Raw genomic sequence first — 20,180 nt, forward strand, 5'->3', positions numbered from 1 at the left:
TCTGGTCCATTCACGTATTTTTCAAGATCTATACTGTGCCAAAGTTTTAAGTCTATTTACATTTCAAATAATTTGTTTTTCCAAAATCTTGTTAACAACCACACATACAAAAATCATACAGGACTGAGTCGTGTAAGAAAACACTGGTCTTTGAGACCAGCCTGCAGATGGAAGTTCTCATTTTCCATATAAATTCTCCAGTTGAAAGCAAAAAAGTTGGTTAAGTATTATTTACTAAAAGTACTAAAAGAAATAGAGTTCACTAATCTCGTAAAACATGCACTAAATTAGGGAAGCCAGAGATTTTATAGTAACTTTTTCCAGTCAATAGGGTTGCTCCTTTGGTTAAGGGGCAGGGGGAAAAAAAAAAAAAGCTTTCATTAAATAATGTGATACAATTAACTTTTCTAGCTTGTTACAGTAAACCATATAATTATGGTTTTGAAGGCAAAGGTAAGGGTGAACACCTGTCTCTCAGATTTCAGTCAGCTTATATCAGCTGTGAGATCTTCTATGAATGGCTTATTTGAACTTAGAGGGTTGTGACTGATAAGAAGTATGTGCAAATTCATGTAACAAAGAGTTTTGTTATAATCAAGCCTCTTCTCTCAGAATGGGAAAAAAACTCTAACATGAACTGGATTTGTGCTTAAATTATACCCATAGGTAAACGAAAACAAATTTAAATGGTTAATTATTTCTCTACCCCAAATAAAAGTTTAGGTATATACCTTTAGAATTTTCCTGGCCACTTTGTGTTGGTACTGGACATGTGACACAAGGAGTTAGATATGGGTCCACACAAAGTGAGCTACAGAGGTTTTTAATAATTTTTGAATTGGGACAGGGCGTCCTTCTTGTGCACTGCTGAAGTAGTTTAGCTATGCACTGAGCTGCATAGTTTTGCACTAGTGTATTCTCTTCTTTTTTAATTGTCTCCATTAATGGTTTTATGATAGGATTTAATTTTTCCGGAAGCTGCTGCAAGCTCACAACTGCACATGCAGCAAAAGTATGCACTCTCAACTGCAACACTTGCCACTCCTGGTTGGTCTCTGTAACTGTCATTTGGACCTGCTGTCGTTTACTATCTAACTGCTGTAACACTTGAGGATTTAAATCGAAAGATGATGTGGCTTCATTAAAAACAGTAGTGACCTATTAAAAAAAAAAGAAATTAAAAATCATTAATCATTATCAACCCCAAATAGACTGTAAGATCCTAAAGGGTAGACAGTAAGCTTTCTGTTTCAATTTTGATTTCCACAATATGTAATATTATTTTAGTACTACATACGCTAATGTATAAAACCTCCCAACTAAACTTTAATCTAAAATTTAACATTAGCATTATATTCTTTAAGAAAGACATTCTCTTGAGAAGAATAAAATTGCCTAACTTACAAATATGTCTAATGACTTTGAGGAAAATCACATTTAATACCCACAGAGTACTTTGGTGAAACGAGAATGCTATAAGCAAATATAAACTAACTGTTCATTAAGGAATGCAGAAACTCACAAATTTCTTTTTGGAAAAAGTATTCTTTTCAACTCTAAAACTCACAAAAACTTGGGATGGCTGTTTACTAAGTGGCTCAGTGTTATTAACTGAAACATTCTCATTTTTTCTTTAACCTCCCTTGTGGTGGAAATGCCCAGGTGATGGAAGAAGAAAAAGAAACAAAACAAAACTGAACAAAATGGTGCAGTTATCATTCATTTAATTACCAAGAGCTAAGGCTACAGGACTGTTGTACCAGACTACTTTACAAGCCCCATTAAAAGACTGTTCAGTCCATCTTTTTTAACAACTTTATTCAGATATAATTTGCATATCATAAAAATTACCCATTTGAAATGTTGGGTTACAATGCTAAAAGTTAAAAAACACTGTCCTAAATCCACTATGCTTATGTCACTTTTCAATGACTGTAGACAACTGAGGAAAAGTCTCCCAGTTACCCCCAAATTAATTCAATCATTCAACCAATATTTATTAATATTAAAAGATAAATAAGACATAATGTCTTCATATGCTCAAAAAATGCAGAGACTTATAAATGTGGAAGAGAGAGAGATATAAAGAAAGAATTTAGAAAATGTAACACGTAACTGAGGTAAGTGCAAGTAGCTGTGGGAATACAGAGTATTGCTTAATCTTTTCTTAGAAGAAGAGATTAGTGGAGACTTGCCAAAGGAGGGTAACACTTATACTTGAGTTTTTAAAGAGTAGGCCAATCAGGAATTATAGTGACATCTTGGCTAACAGACAAAGTGAGGTAGGGAGTGGAAAACAGGGCATTGTCCATGGAACTAAAAAGTTTATCATAGCTTGAGCACAACATGCAGAAGAGGAATATCAAGAGATGAACTCTGGAAGAGCACAGAAGGTTAGGGGTGGGGAATTCCTAGCAACGGAAACAAACTCAGGCACAGAAGTAAGAATGAGGAGAAGTGAATGAGTGTAGTGTACTTCTGCAAGAAGAAAGCTAACTGGGTGTCAGTGGAGAAAGTCTGAGAAATAATGAAGAGACAAGAGATGGAGAATTTAGAAGGTGATGAAAAGAAGAAAGATAAAAATGAAAAAGCAAGAAAAAGGAAAATAATGTTCTTAAGCAGGGGAGGGATGTTCAGGTTGGCACAAAAAGACCACTGCTAGTCTAGCACAGCATGCAGGATGAAATGGACCAGAGGCTGCCTGGAACCCTAGAGATGAGTCAGGACCTAGATATAAAATACTAAGATCTGACTGGGCTCTGATAATTGAAATAGAGAAAAGATGAAACACATAAGACTTTCTGAGAGAAAATGCTGACAAGATTTGTGACTGGAATAAAAAGAGTATCTTTGTTCGTTTGTTTGTTTTTTAAAGCCAGTTTTGGTTGTGCTCATGTGAAGTGACAGTGAGATATTTAAGTAAAAATGACTAAAAGAATGTGAGAAAGACTGAGAGTAGATAGCACACAGTACATGGGTAGGAACTAAATTATGAGAATGGTGAAAGAGACAAAGATAGAGCACAGGGAAATGCCCATAGTTGGCAGGTAACAGGAAAATAGGGATTAAATTAAAGATAGAAAAGGCAGTGGCTCCTAGCCAAGGCACCTGGAAGGAAGGGAGGAAGGCAAGACTCTTCCAGAGATTCTGATATTTATGCTTGTCTTCTAGCCCAAGTCAAAACAACTGAACTAATAAAACTAATGAAGCAGAACAGTAGTTTCGTTGGAGAGTAAAGAATGGGAATAAGAAAATCTTAAAGAATGGGCCATTTGATGAGCTTAAGAAAGAAAAGTTCCCAGAAATAGTAGGCAGAGAACCCGGACTATAAAGAAAATTTGAGATTTAATTTCAGACAGGCAAAAAAGTAGGGAGAAGAGGCAAAAAAGTAGGGAGAAGAGGCAAAAAGGAAAACTTACAGAATAACAACAATCAGGAAAAGTACTTTATAAAATAAGAGAACCCGGGGGAAAAGCAGCAATTTCAGTTTTCTCTCACAAGTGAGAACAAAAAATTTCAACTATATTATTTTTCAACCAGAAATGGGGATAAGAGATGAAAATTACTATTTTCATGGGGACCAACACAAATGAAGTTGCTCAATTTGTGATCCTATAACTCAAAAAAAGAAGAACTCATTCATACTACCTAACCTCAGGGACTTACTAAGTACAAAGCTGCTGTAATGAAGCATGGATGCTGGCATAAGGAAAGACAAATAGTTCAAACAAATGGAGCCCATAAACACAGCCATACTTATACTTCGTTGGTTTTTGACAAAGGTGCCAAAACAATCCAACAGGGAAATGAGTAAATAATGCTGGAAAAATTAGAAATCTACAAGAGAAAACAAACCTGAACCTCTACTCCATACTATACACAAACATTAAACATAAAAACTAAATGACAATCATACACTAAAGTAATTAAAAAAAAAAAAACTAAATGACAAAACTTTAAAAGAAAACGTATGTGAATACCTTTGCCGCTTGGAGATTAAAAAGAAAAAAAGATTACTTAAGTCACAGAATATAATAGCCTTGAAAGAAAACAACTGATGGCTGGGCGCGGTGGCTCACGCCTGTAATCCCAGCACTTTGGGAGGCTGAGGCAGGTGAATCACCTAAGGTCGGGAGTTCCAGACCAGCCTGATCAACATGGAGAAACCCCGTCTCTATTGAAAATAAAAAAAATTAGCCAGGCGTGGTGGCACATGCCTGTGATCCCAGCTACTCAGGAGGCCGAGGCAAGAGAATCATTTAAACCCTGGAGGTGGAGGTTGCAGTGACCCGAGATCACACCACTGCACTCCAGCCTGGGCAACAACAGCAAGACTCTGTCTCAAAAAAAAAAAAAGAAAAGAAAAAAGAAAACAATTGATAAATTAGAATTCACCAAAATTAAAATATCTGCTCATCCAAAGACAGCATCAAGAGAATCAAAAGGCAAGCCACTCACTGCCAGAAAATATTCAGAAAGCATCTATCTGACAAAGGATTGGAATCCAGGATACATAAAGAACTCCCACAACTCAGTAACAAACAAACAAACAACCTAATTAAAAGTAGACAGATTTTGAAAAGATATTTCAGAAAGGAGAATATACAAATGACTAATAAAAAATTTAAAAATATTCAACGTATTAGTCATCAAGGAAATGCAAATTAAAACCACAATGACACCATCACACAATCACTAAAATGGATAAAAGGACTGACCACATCAAACATTCATGATGATGATGTGGAGTAACAAGAATTCACATACTGATGGTCAGAGGGTAAAATGATACAATCACTCTCGGGACAGTCTGTAGTTTTTCTAAAACTAAACCTACACCTACCTTATGATTTAGCAATTCCACTCGTATATATTTACCCAAGAAAAATGAAAACAGAGATGTCCACAAAGACTTGTAGAAGAAGGTTTATTAAAAGTGTTAACAGCCCAAGTGTCCATCAAAGGGAGAATGGCTTAGACTAGTTGTGGTATAATACAATGAAATAAAACTCAAGCAATAAAAAAGAGTAAGTTATTGATATACATAACACAGATGAGTTTCAAAAACATCATGCAAAGAAAAATCCTTATACCAAAGAGCACAGTATGTGATTCCATTTACATTAAATTCTAGAACAGGCAAAAGTAATGTGTCTTCGGGTCAGGGGGAATTAGAATAATGGTTAGTTGGTGGCGGGGAGAGGCAGAGATTACTGGGAAGTGGTGATGGTAATGTTCTGTATCTTGATAGGGATTTAGGTTTCATAGGCATATGCATCTGTTAAAATTCATCAAATGATCCACCTAAGATTTGTGTGCTTTAGTACATAAATTTTGCCTCAAAATAGCAAAAAATCATAAACAAATATTGAATTTTAGTTAATTATTTAAGCTGCTGAAGTATACTGATATCTGAAACTTAGAAATGCATTAAAAAAAAAAAACTGCCCTGGATGGATTCATGGCTGGATAGATGGGTAGGTAGGTGAATACACATGTGATAAAAGAAATTTCGTAAAATGTTAACTGTAAAATCTAGCTGTTGAATATGAGTGTTATATTATGTAATTTCATCACTTTTTCTATATGTTTGAATATTTTCATTATAGGCTGAGAGCAGGAAGAAGAAGTACCCATGAACTTGTAGCAGCAGTTTTTTTCTATACTCTGCAGTCTTAAGCAAAACTGAAATGACAAAATGTAATAGTTTTTTCTAATAAAGGTGCATTGATTTATCAGAATTTTTGTTTAAAAAAATCCTTCCTTACGCTTTTATTTCAAGAAAGTCTATACAATGAAACAATCTTTCTAAAGGGTGGAGATGACAGGCTACCAAGCCACACACAGACTCAACAAATTAATGTCTTTTTGTGGTAAACATGTCATGACAAATTTTTAACCTAAATTTCATGTTCTATTGATAAACAAGAAAGTTGTTTCTTTACTCACCAGGTCACTAGCTTGATCTATTGTTAAAACATTGTTGTTTACTCTATTACCAACTTCAATATGTACATCAGCTAATGATGATATAAGCTGTTTACATTCATTCTGCATTCGTGTGAATGGAACGGCAATTTCATCATAATATAAATGTTCTGAAAGGATATCAAGTAAACGTGGCTGCACAGCTAAAGTAACAGCTTTACATTCCTAAAATACAATAGACAACAAATAGGGCAAGTATATAAACATTAACTTTATACATACAGAAATCTTCATCTACAGACTACCAAGTGCTAAATTCTTATTTATATTGAATCTATGTTCTGTTACTTTTCCAAACCATAGTTAGTTGCACAGAAAAAAAGGTATTACACCCAAATTATTCTAAACTTTTAACATGAATGATTATAGAACATGCACATGGAAATATTACAATTTCATTTTCTACTTAATAACTCTTCTTTAACTCTGAATTTATCCAAAATTTACATATATGTATATCAGATTTCAAAGTACATTACCGTAAAAAACAAATCAGAAGAAAAACATCTAGCATGCACTACTTAAAATGCTATTTAAAAACTCATTATTAGATAACAGTTGAGCCCTAAGCTTCACATGCCATACTGTAAAAGTGGATATAAAATTTAAAAGCTACTTACCTGCCCCCAAATTTAACTAACCCTTCCCACTTTCTCTGGTTGTTGCCTGCCCCAAACCGAGGGGAAATGGCCTCAGTGGTGAGCCATGAGGGGTTCTGTGGGATCTGGGTGATCAGCCAGGGCTTCACAGAGTAAGTCCATGAAGCTCTATGAGTGTCCAGAAACCGAACTGTCAACACTTGTTGCTGAGTCTGAGAGGCACAAAAACATAGCATCACTGCCTCTCCAGCACACCAACTCCTGCCTAAAAACAGATGAGCTTTGCTTCTTTCCAGAGGCAAAGCAGGGTGTCAGGTGCAATGGCTCAGTTACTTTTAGATACAGCTTTGACAAACTGCTAAGAGGCAGTAACAAGTAACTCTCACAGCAAGTGCAGACAGTTAAATTTCCAGAATTCCAGTCAATGGAATACACAAAGCCAGTAGAAAGTTTCTTCGATTTTACAGAAGCATGTCTTATACAAAAATCATACATCTCCCTAAAAGTTAAAGGTTAAAGAGGTGGAAGGGAATGGTTTATCTGGAAACATGAAGATTTTGGTTTAAATATAGAGATGTTATACTTTCTGTGACCAAAAATTCTGCCTTTGCTACTACCCACACAAATGGATCTCTAATATTCAAAGCCTCATCTTTTGTAGTTTTCAGTGATACCTGAGATAGAGGAATGGATGACCAATGGTTTCTCGACTACTTTCACATATACATGATTTTTATTAAGGATATTTCTTAAAAGACTATACAGTCAAGAGAAATATTAAGTATGAGCATAACTAGTAGTCTGAGGTATGAGCAGGGGTTCTAAGACAAAGTCCAGAGTTAAAATTAAGGGGAGAGAAATAATACTCAATGTAATTGGGTACTTTTCTATAACTTGGATTTTTATACATCGAAAATTTTCACTTTTCTATTGTAAATTATAATGTAAATAATACTAATCCTAACAGCTAATGGAAATTGGTTTACTTAATTTGTCTTTATTACTTCTGGGGCAAAATCTTACCTTTTGTAAAGCAGCCCATTCACAGATTACCAAACCTACACTAATCCTCTGTAAAGCAGATTTGGAGTTCAAATGGAAGAGTAGTAACTGGCCCAGGGATTCAGCTGGTTTAATTTCTTGAGTTACTACATTTACACCTGGATCACAAATACAGCAACAAAGTGCTCCTAACAACCTAAGAGGGAGAAAAAGGAAGTTACTAAAGAAATTACTTGAAGTAAAGTTTCCCCATACTTTGGGAAATTACTTCAATTTCCTATAATTACTTGAAGTAAAATATGGCTTTTTGAAGCCAGAACTTTTCCCACAGAAGATATAACGACTACCTTGGCTTCATAAGAAGATATAAATCCTATTTTAAAGCTTCAAAATAATTCCAAAAATTTACTTACTCTAATTTTTCCTTAGGCTATAATTAGTGTGGTGAAGGAAGGAAGGATTGATAGAGACATCAGAGGAATCTTCTGTTGGTTAAATAACCTTTGAAGGCCAGACTTGTAAATCTGTAACTACCTGACAATGTACACTCACTTGGCTGCCATCATTCTGGCCCGCATAACCACAAAATCCCTGGTGGCTGGGTCTTCCATGATGGTGTCGGCACCTGCAATATACTCCTGAAGTACTTCTTTACTCTGGCTTTGGCCTTGACGCATCTTACCACCTGTTTTTTCCTACAGAGGGAGCCAAAAAATAATAATAATTAAAGATTAATCATTAAAACTGAATAGGTAACAATAAATATGATCTTTTAAAAATAATCCCAGTAAAATACAGTTCTTTTCACAAAATTTTAATGGATAAATATTACTATTCATTTTGGCAGGGCCCTAATAAAATAACAGTTTCTCCTTATGTTAAATTAATTAAATCACACACAATAAGGCAATACAGATTTTTAAATATGTTTACTGTATTAATAATTAGATGCTGAACATACAAATACATTATATCCCTCTACACTTACCTTGGCTCTAGCTTTTACTTCTAGCAACATATTTAAATCGATAGGTAAATGAGAAGGCTGCATCATTAAGCAAAGCCAAGCACCCATCCATGGACAAGCAGCTGCTACCACATACTGAACTGAAGCCTTACTTAACAGTTCCATCCAAACCTGCAGAGTAAAAGGGGGACATGAAAGTGAATTTCTTCTAATAAATTATTAACACTTATCTTTAGGAATACTGAGTTTTTTTAAAAAGTAGGAAACAGCACAGAGATTAATTTAGACATTCAATATAGAGGCTTATTTTGAAATATAATACTGTTTTCTCATAGGTTTGTATACTAAAATAACCAAAAGGAAAGTTTTTTTAAAAAAAGAGATCACAATTCTCTTTTTTAAACAAAATATGCCCATAAAAGTAATATAAAATTGTCAAAATCTCAGTAAGTCACTGAAATAAATCCTTTGCATATACCATAAGTCAATATTAATGCAGTCTTATATTCAACACACTTAAAAATAGCTCCTAATATTCTCTACTATCCTAGTATAAATTTAAAACAGTGTAAGTTTTGATTCATGATCTTTCTTAATAAGGATAAGGTAGGTTTCTTGATGTCTAACATTTAATGGACGAGGACTAGCCAGGGAAAGATCACCACTGTTAATCCAGGGCTGTTAATAATGAGTCACTTTAGAGGCCAACAATTCTGAATTAAAAAACAAAAAAAAATCTTACACTGGAACCGAATTTAAAAAAAAGGGGGCTAACAATTCAAGAGTAATTTAACACATTTTAAAGGTACAAAAGTGCCATTTCCCCCCATAAATGCTATTAAATATATCAAATGGCTCCTCCTCTCATGATTCTAACACATACGATCACTCTAAGTAGGGGAAAAAATTACAAGTTTCAGCAATAATTAGACTCTATATCACCACTAGATCCCAAAAGGTACTCTGCAGGATCTAAGCATACTGATAAACGGCAAGAAGAGGGCTGGAGAAAAGCAATCTCTCCCTCATTTCATTTTCTGTATTGACACTATCAGAAAGTGCATAAAACACCTGCCTAGTAGGTTGCATAATAAGAGGAAGACGCATGGCCAACCAAAACTATTATATGCTGTAAAAAGCCTAGTTCCCTATCTCATCTTGCAGACTGTCAGACTTTTCAAATCTCCAAGAGATATGAATAACCAACAGAAGAGCGATTATGAAAATTTTTAAAAATCACAAATGTTACTAGGAAAAGGAATACAAATACATCTGCTGTGTACCTTGTGAATAAGGTCCAAAATTTCCTGGCTGCTTTCCAAAACACAAAACTGAAAAATGTGTCGGAGCATATCAGGTAGTATAGGTATAAGCCAAGATGAAGAGTTCTGAAAACAAAAACACAATTAAAAGCTGTAGCATATAATTCTTGGATGTTAGCTTACATGAAAAATTGTATGTCAAATAACATTAGTACCACCATGAAAAGATTGCATGGTTTCATTAAAAAGGCTCAACAGGTGATAAATTTTGACAAGATTTTAAGGCAACAAACACCATATTTATTTTACCAAGGGTCTGAAGAAATAACAGCATATAATCACTGGGGAGCTAGAAAAAGTCTGATTATCATTAACAACATAATTTTGCCTCAAAGTTGAAATCATCCTCCATATGGAACCAATCTCTAACCAGCAACTGCTGGTTATATCTGGTTATATCTACATTACTGCTTTGCCAAGAAAATCTGGAAAATAATTAGGTTACTGCTGTTGTGCTAGATGATTAGAGTTTAAGTTATATATGCTTGCCAATAATCGAAGTAATAAATTATATAACACCCAACCTAAAAACTTCTACTTGAAGTTCACTACAAAATTAAGGTAAAGGTTCTTAATCTATTTTGGGTCAGGGACCCTTTAAAACTCTGATGAAAACTATGTACACTATGTTCTTAGAAAAACATATAATTACAAACAAGTATAAAATTTCGGTTCCAATTTCAGGGGGTTCAGGGATCTCCTAAAGCCTGGATTAAGAACCTCAATTTCAGGAATTTCCCAACAATTCAAAAGTCCACCCAAATCAAGCAACCAAATAGTGCTTAACCAAGTATTTATTGTGTGTCCAGAATTCCCAGAAAAAGAAATCTCATGCTGTCTATTGCTATTCAAATAATTACAAGCTCACTGGATAGAAACGTCCATCAGAGAAATTCTACTAACTGGCTCATAGCACCTATCAGCCCCTGCCCTCTACATGACTTTTTTTAAAACACTAAATACAGTGTTTGAAAGAGAATGAAGAGAAATTTGAAATTTTTAACTGAAATTCTAGAAATCTACAAGTTCTAGGGATAAAACATGTTTCAATTAGAAAGCTACCTACAATTTGTAGCCAACAGAAAACTAATGACAAAGGTAGGACCAGGGTTTTATGTTCTCAACATGGTTTGAAACAAGTTTTAAAAAGGCCACATGATTCCTCAAAGAGCTAAAAACAGAACTGACATTTGACCTAGCAGTCCCACTACTGGGTATATCCCTAAAGGAATATTCTATCATAAAGACACATGCACAAGTATGCTCATTGCAACACTATTCACAATAGCAAAGATATGAAATCAACCTATATGCCTATCAACGGTAGTCTGGATAAAGAAAATGTGGTACATATACGCCATGGAATACTATTCAGCCTTAAAAAAGAAGAAGATCATGTTCTTTGCGGGAACATGGATGGAGCAGGAGGCCATTATCCTTAGCAAACTAACATAGGAACAGAAAAGTGCATATTCTCACTTATAAGTGGGAGCTAAATGCTAAGAACACATGGACAACAAAGAACCAAAGACACTGGGGCCTACTTGAGGGTGGGAAGGAGGAAAAGGATCAGAAAAATAGTTATTGGGTATTTTTTCTTTGTTTTGAGACTGAGTCTTGCTCTGTCACCTAGGCTGGAGTGCAATGGCGCGATCTCGGCTCACTGCAACCTCCGCTTCCCGGGTTCAAGTGATTCTCCTGCCTCAGCCTCCCAAGTAGCTGGGATTACAGGCATACATTACCACACCCAGCTAGTTTTGTATTTTTAGTAGAGACAGCATTTCTCCATGTTGGTCAGGCTGGTCTCGAACTCCCGATCTCAGGTGATCCGCTCACCTCAGCCTCCCAAAGTACTGGGATTGCAGGCATGAGCCACCGTGCCCAGCTAACTATTGGGTATTAAGCTTAGTACCTAGGTGATGAAATAATCTGTACAACAAACCCCTATGACATGAGTTTGCCTATGTAACAAACTGATACTTGTATCCCTGAACAAAAAATGAAAGTTTTAAAAAAAACAAAAAAACAAAAAACAGGCCACAAATCATCAACTGGAGGAGCAGTCTCACTACTTCGTTATGTCTTAACTCTACTTTTTATTGAAAAAGAAAGGGAAGCTGGGAAGAAAAAAGTTATTTTCTCATTGGAAGGAATTAGGGACAATCTTAACAGAATTAGGAAAGCTATAATAACAAAAAGCAAATAATTTAGTGTTACTCTTCCATAATGTCTCTTTATTTCTGATACTCCCTGCAATATATTTACCAACTCTCTTCCCCAACCCTCAATCCCAGCACTGTCAATCCAAGCAGTTACCTGTAGATTCCCGAAAGTCACATTTATAGAGGAAGATTTTCCTCTATATTTGTGACCAATAAATGTGATATAAACTGTAGTTGTCTTCTCAGGCTACAAACATCGTTACTCTACTAAATTGATAATTATTAAAAACATCTGGAGAAGGAAAGGCTACATGGGTAGAACACAGAATTTTTAGGGCAGTTAAACTATTCTGTGTGATACTGTAACTGTGGATACATGACATCATGTTTGTTAAGCCAACAGAATGTATACTACTGAGGGTGAATCCTAATGTAAATTATGGACTTTGCTTGAGAATAATGTGTCAATGTAGGTTCACTGATTGTAAAAATATACTAGTCTGGTATGGAATACTGATGGTGGGGAGGCAGTGTTGAGGATGGGGGATGGGGTATATGGAAACTGTACTTTTCCCTTCAATTTTGCTGTAAACCTAAGCTGCTCTGAAAAATAAAGTCTAGGCAAATAAGCATATGAAATGATGGCCTACATCATATGTTGCCAGGAAAATCAAATTAAAACAACGAGATAGCACTCTATCTAATACCTGTTAGCATGGCCAAAATCCAGAACACTGACAACATCAAATGCTGGCCAGGATATGGAGCGACAGGAACTCCCACTCACTGCTGGTAGAAATGCAAAATGGGACAGCTACTTTGGAAGACATTTTGGATGTTTCTCACAAAAATTAAAAATACTCTTACCATCCAGCAATTATGCTTCTTGGTATTACTCAAAGGAGACCAAAAAGTCCACACAAAAACCTGCACAAGTTTATAGCAGCTTTATTCATAACTGCCAAAACTTGGAAACAAGCAAGACATCCTTCAGTAGGTCAATGGATAAACAAACTGGTATAACCAGACAATGGAGCATTATTCTCTAAAAACAAATGAACTATCAAGTAATGAAAAGACATAGATAAATCTTAGTGAAAGAAGCCAACCTTAAAAGGCTCCATATTGTATGATTCCAACTATATGACATTTTGGAAAAGGCAAAACTATGGAGATGGTATTTCCTCCTTTGATCTGCCTTTCTGAGACTCAGAATAAAGAGAGTTGATGGCAAACAGAAAAAAGACTAATGGACATTTCACTGTACCTGAAAATCAAGGTAAAACTTCTAATCATCTATACCCCCTTTCTATGTTGCCCTCCACCAAATCAATTTCCTGTCACTTACTAATTTAGTGCCACCCCACTCTCTCCTGCCTCCAGAGGTACACATACTATTCCGTCCTCTGACTCTTACCCTTCTTTTCACCTGGCTAAATTCCACTTATCCTTCAGGTTTCAGCTTAAACTTCACTTCTAACAAGATGCCTTCCCTGTCCATCATCCATCTCACTCAGGATCCAATACTGTCTTCTACCTCCCATATCAGATAGTTACCTCATTAGGTTATTCTCGTTTAGTTCTTTGTCTTCTGTCTAGTTTCCTATTTTAAGAACTACAAGGAGGGCAATGACCTTGTCTCTTACTACTATCTAGAAAATTGTTCAAGTACATAGCAGGCACTTAAATAGTTGTTGAAATCCATCTTGGCCACTGGAAATGATCCGAGGTTATATCATAAGGAATAGCTGCCAATATGCAAAATTTCCAAAAATTATGATATTGTAATATAAGAAATTTTTTTCAGCATTTTGTTCAGGGTCTTAAAAAGAAATACATATTTGATCTTCGTCTCCAGCTCCTGGCACAGAGCTCCTAAAACTCAAAGAATTTCCTGAGTGATAGGGGTTTATTCATAAGAACTAAAATCTAGTTTGTGCTAATGAAGGGACTCTTGGTAGGCCCCAAGACAGCTTCAGAATGAGGGCTGGTTGCCAGAGGAACTATGTGATTAGAAGGCTAGAACTTTAGGCCTGCCTCCTCCTCCCCACTTCCAGAGCTGGAGGGGTTGGAGACCAAGCTAATCACCTCACCAATGGCTAATAATTTAATCAATTATGACTACATAACAGAGTCTCCATAAAAACCCTAAATTTGTGGCTTTATGGGTTGGTGAGTGCACAAAGGTGCTGAGGGTGGTGTGCCTAAAGAAGGCATAGAAGCTCCAAGCACCTCATCCCTATACCTTGCCTTGTGCATCTCCTTCCATCTGGCTATTCCTAAACTGTATCCTTTATAATAAACTGGCAATTGTAATGACCAGTTTAACAGCCTGAGTTTTGTGAAGCATTCTAGCTAGTTATCAAACCTGAGGAGAGGGTAAGAAGAACCCAATTTACAGACGGTAAGTCAGAAATTGGAAGGGCCAAGACTTGCAATTGGTATCTGTTGTGTGGCTGGGCCCTCCAACTTGTGGGAGCTGACACTAACTCCAGATAGACTGTCGGAATTGAATTGAATTGTATGATACCCAGTTGGCGTCCAGGGAGTTGGAGAATTGGTTGGTGTGAGGAAAAAAACCCACACATTTAGTGTCAGAAAATGTTGTATTGTAAAAATAGCTCAGCAACAGATCCCTAACTGACAGACGTGGCATCTTAGGTGGGATAAGATCTTGTCATACCCTTTTGTTATGCTCCCTCTTTTATCTTCCCACAAAATGGGTACACTCGGAAAAAAGGAGCAATCTGATCATTACCACAAACATCTGATTCTTGCCTGAAAACCAATTCATTTCTACCAGCATATCAAATGTTCTCGGACTGCAGGGAAAAAGATCAGGAGAGAACCTAATACTCAGTGATGAATCACACTGACTTCTTCTACTAATTTGGTCTGAAATCCTATTTTGATTCACAGCCAAAGGACAAGAAAATTTTCATATGTGGACAGTTTATAATGCCTAGTTTTATTCATTTCTCCAACCAACATTTATTGAAGGTCAGCTAAATATTTCAACTTTGCTCTCTCTCCTTTTCATATTTTTATAAAATTTGGCAACACCCAATTATGCTAACATTCTATAAGGCCAAAATCTTAGTTCAGTCTATTCTTTTGGTCTTTGTTTCCTACTTATTTGTGTATGTTAAATTTTCTAATATTCTAAATTATGCTTCAGATTTCAACTCAATCTCATGTATATCTTCATGTAATAACTAAGCTTGCCCTTCAAACAAAAGTTAATATATTGGTAATCAAAATTTTGGAATGACTCACAAAGTGACTGAGATGCAATGGAATGGAAAAGCTGACCCAGTCAGTAAACAAGGCAAAATAGGAGATTCATGTCTAGGAGTTCTTCTGGCAACAACAGTTACCAGTTATCCACACTAGTTAATCTGGATATTTCAGCAGTTCACTGATAGACATATACATTAATAGGTATACTCTAGCATGTACAAACACACTGGCTAAAGAGACAATACAGAAAGGACAAACAAATGGTAAATGCCTTCACTTTGATTACCAAGCTGCTAGTTTAGCAAAAAAAGTCACACCTTGATTATAAATCATTATGAAATCAAACTAGTTTGGTGTTTTGTTTTTTTGAGACAGAGTCTCACTCTGTCACGGAGGCTGAAGCTAAGAACCTGCTAAGAATGGGTGATTAATGCCACAGCCACAGTCTGTGGTGGTGAGGATAATGAACAGCAAGGATCAGGGCAGTGACAAAGTACAAAATCTAGAAGCATCAATATTAAGTTTCACTGACAGCATCTCTTTCAGTAAAGAGATATGCTGTAGATAAAGGCTAGACACAAGTGAAATTTCATGAATGATGCCATTAAAAAGTTACGAAAAAGAAGCTAAATACAGACAATCAACACAAAAGGATACAACACAATAAATATTAAGACTCCAACAAAAAAGGACCACAAACATGTCAAAATAACTGGAAGAAAAATATGGAAGCAGAATGTATTTAAAGGTCTAAAAGTAGTAGACTAGAAAAGCACTTTTGTTCAAAACATTCTGTACACTTGTCTAATTTGAAATTGACATTCAATAAAAAGAGATGTCTATAAAAGTACACATCAAAGATACTAGATATGAATCAAAGAGAAGTGAGGGAGTAATAGTTTTTTTTAACCACATTAGCTAATCTTCCTGACCTTTCAGCTTAGTTTATCTTTAATGCTGCTGTCTGACACCTCTCACATACTGGTCTCCTTAACTCTCTGCAGAAGTTATTAAACTTACGATGTAATAGTCTTATAACAACCACACTGTAAACTTTACAAGGTAAGAAACATGTAAGATGATATGGCTTGGCTCTGTGTCCCCACCCAAATCTCATCTTGTAGCTCCCATAATTCCAACATGTTGTTGGAAGGACTCAGTGCAAGAAAACTGAATCATGGGGTGGGTCTTTCCTGTGCTGGTCTCATGATAATAATTCTTACAAGATCTCACAATTTTAAGAACAGGAGTTTCCCTGCACAGGCTCTCTCTTTGCCTGCTGCCATCCACATAAGAGGTGACTTGCTCCTCCTTGCCTTCCACCATGATTGTGAGGCTTCCCCAATCATGTGGGACTGTAAGTCCAATTAAATCTCTTTCTTTTGTGAATTGCCCAGTCTCGGGTACATGTCTTTATCAGCAGTGTGAAAACAGACTAATACATAGGACTTCTTTTTTCTTATTTCCCAGAAAACCAGGCACAGAATTCACACTAATTTACTTAAAAAACACTGAGGGTTTATGCTTAAGAGGTGGCTGACATGCCACAAACTACACACAAAGACAATGGCATTCTGTTATAGGAAATGATAAAGGGTCATTATTAAATGATAAACAAATGAAGGCTAGTACCAAAGCCTTCATTTATGAGCCAGCAAAGGCAAATTCAAAAGGCAAAAAAAAAAAAAAAAAATCCCTGGACATGAAAATCAACATCAAAGAACACAGAGATGTTTTCACAACCAGGAAATTTTAATAGCCAGCATTCATAAACATTGAGGGACTAAAAATTGGAAGGGTATTTATTTATTTATTTATTTGAGACAAGGTCTCGCTCTGATGTCCAGGCTGGAGTGCAGTGGTGTAATCTCGGCTCACTACAGCCTCTGCCTCCCAGGTTCAAGCGATTCTCATGCCTCAGCCTCCCAAGTAGCTGAGGTTACAAGCACATAACACCATGCCCAGCTAATTTTGGTACTTTTGGTAGAGACAGGGTTTCACCATGTTGCCCGGGCTGATCTCGAACTCCTGGCCTCAAGTGATCTGCCTGCCTCAGCCTTCCCAAGTGCTGGGATCACAGTCCTGAGCCACTGCGCCAGGCCAGACGGGGATTTATAACAATCTTGGAATCTTATTTATAGTAAAAATTTTGTAACAAGGGAGGAGGCATCACATCACAAGACTAACAAAAGTGAGAAGTCACAATTGACAGCTGAGAGGAGATAAAAATTAGGCAAAAGCAACTGAAAAAGAACAGTTCAATTACTGCAAGCAGTGGCTCATATATCTCAATATTCCCATAGTATGCTATAATAAACACAGTATAGAAACTAATAACCAACAAATAATACTGGTGACTGATTCACCAAAAAATGTTAGCTTATGTTTAATATACTCTAAAAGGATGATCTACTGTGGCAATCACTTTAATAAATTTTTTTGTGGCAAAAGTATATTTCAATTACTTGAAAATTTCATTTACACAGAATATCTTATTTTCTAGTAATATAAAGTTGATATTACTGAATAAATAATAAAGTTATAAGTTAAATATAGTCTGCACGTGGCAGACTATAGGGAATAAATGGGCTTTAAAAAAACAATGGGAAACTGGTATCTAAAATATACAAAGAACTCTTAAAATTCAACAATAAGAAAACAACCCAATTTAAAAATAGGCAAAAGACTAGCTTGGGCAACATAGCAAGACCTCATCTCTACATAAAAAAATAAAAAAAATCAGTTAGCCCAAAATGGTGGTGCATGCCTGTAAGTCCCAGCTACTCAGGAGGCTGAAATAGAAAGCTCACTTGAGCCCATGAATTCAGGGTTGCAATAAGCTATGATCATGCCCACTGCACTCCAGCCTGAGCAACAGAGTGAAACCTTGTCTCAAAAATACAATAAAGTAAATAAATAAAAACAGGCAAAAGCTGAACAGACACCTCACCAAAGATGATAGATGGCAAATAAGCATATGAAAAGATGTTCAACATCATTTGTCACTAGAAAACTGCAAATTAAAACAACAATGAAATACTACTACACATCTATTAGAATGACTAAATCCCAAAACACTGACCAAAAATGCTGGCCAGAATGTGAAGCAATAGAAATTCTCACTCATTGCTGGCAGAAATACAAAATGGTGCAGCCACTTTGAAGACAGCTGGCAGTTTCTTATAAAAGTCAACATACTCTTACCATACAATTCAGCAGATGTGCTCCTTGGTATTTACCCAAGTGAGCTGAAAACTTACACCCACACAAGAACCTGCACATTAATGTTTATAACGTTTTTTTCATAATTGCCAAAAACTGGAAGCAATTAAGAGTTCTTAGAAGGCAAATGAATAAATAAACTGGTACAGACAATGGAGTATCATTCCGTGATAAAAAGAAATGGGCTATCATGACATGAAAGACATGGAAGAACCTCAATTTCATATTGCTAAGTTAAAGAAGCCAATTTGAAAAGGCAGCATATATGATTCCAACTATGTGATATTTTGGAAAAGGCAAAATTAAGGAGACAGTAAGAAAGATCAGTGGCTGCTAAGGGTTCAGGAAGAGGGAATGATGAATAGGTGGAACACAGGATTTTTGGGGTAGTAAAACTACTTTGTATAATACTGTAATGGTGGGTACATTATCAGTATTGTACATTTGTAAAAACCTATAGAATCTACAGAAGAAAGAATGAACCCTACTGTAAAGTATGGACTTTAGTTAATGTATCAATATTGGCTCATCAGTTGTAATAAATGTACCACACTAATGTCTGATATTAGTAAGGGGAACTATGTGTGAGTAGGAAGGATAAAAGGGTATATAGGAACTTGTACTTTTCCCTCATTTTTTTCTGTAAATCTAAAACCGCTATTAAAAATAAAGAACCACATGAAAGGAAAAAATCTGGTAACTTCAAGAGGTCTATATAAAATGAATTTAAGAATTCACAAACGTTTAGGCAAAAATCATAAAATTAAAGGAAAAACAAAATGAAAATTAAGAATAACCCATGCCAATTGTCATACCAGCCCATGCCTGATCAACTGAGAATTATAAAATGACCTGACGGTTGTTCCTCAGAGATGTGGATTAGACAAAACCAAAAGGATAATGCATAAAAAAATGTATAGATGTTTATTCACAGAAGTTCAACACAGTATCATGCTGCATGTTAAAGCAAGTCTACACAAAATGTTCCTAATTCACATGAGAATGTGTGGTTAGTGAACACAAACGAGGTACTTACTCACTAGTCACTATTTTTAAAAGATGACTGGCCCAAACTTTAGTACCTATATATTAACAGCATGCTAGAAGAATGAATTTCTTATTGATAGTTCCCTAAATCTAGGTATTTTGTTTGACCTATAACGTTATTTAAAGAATGGGAATGTGCAGGCCAGGTTTGGTGGCTCATGCCTGTAATCCCAGCACTTTGGGAAGCTGAGGCAGGCAGATCACGAGGTCAGGAGGTTGAGACCATCCTGGCTAACACGGTGAAACCCCATCTCTACTAAAAATGCAAAAAATTAGCTGGGCAGGGTAGTGTGCGCCTGTAGTCCCAGCTAGTCGAGAGGCTGAGGCAGGAGAGTTGCTTAAACCCGGGAGGCCAAGGTTGCAGTGAGCCAAGATCGCACCACTGCACTCCAGCCTGGGTGACAGAGCAACACTCTGTCTCCAAAAAAAAAAAAAAAAAAAAAAAAAAAAGAGGGGGTTATGTGAAGTCATGTATAAACATAAACAAGGCAAGGACTCGGCTCATCACAGGCTTCATTTACACACTGATATTACCTGAATGATCTCTGTAGGCATTTCGGTGTGTGACTCCTGAAGTACACTATCCTTGAAAATAGCATGCTCTTAAGATTGAAAAATCTTAAAATAAAGG

The 20,180-nt window shown here is 36.0% G+C and overlaps 1 protein-coding gene across 2 annotated transcripts in view; it reads right to left on the minus strand.

The window, feature by feature from the left end:
• The window catches only part of BTAF1 (B-TFIID TATA-box binding protein associated factor 1), a 100,977-nt gene that overhangs the window by 38,697 nt on the left and 42,100 nt on the right, over positions 1-20,180 (minus strand). For both annotated transcript variants that reach the window (XM_012454768.2, XM_012454769.3), the window contains 6 exons: positions 9,840-9,944; positions 8,578-8,727; positions 8,142-8,284; positions 7,611-7,785; positions 5,950-6,153; positions 732-1,158 (listed from right to left, as the gene is read on the minus strand). In XM_012454768.2, the coding sequence (XP_012310191.1) occupies positions 732-1,158; positions 5,950-6,153; positions 7,611-7,785; positions 8,142-8,284; positions 8,578-8,727; positions 9,840-9,944 (1,204 nt within the window). The remainder of the gene's footprint in view (positions 1-731; positions 1,159-5,949; positions 6,154-7,610; positions 7,786-8,141; positions 8,285-8,577; positions 8,728-9,839; positions 9,945-20,180) is intronic.

This window comes from Aotus nancymaae, unplaced genomic scaffold (genome assembly GCF_030222135.1).
Source record: "Aotus nancymaae isolate 86718 unplaced genomic scaffold, 86718_ANA_hifiasm-v0.15.2.pri h1tg000010l, whole genome shotgun sequence".
Classification (NCBI taxonomy): domain Eukaryota; kingdom Metazoa; phylum Chordata; class Mammalia; order Primates; family Aotidae; genus Aotus; species Aotus nancymaae.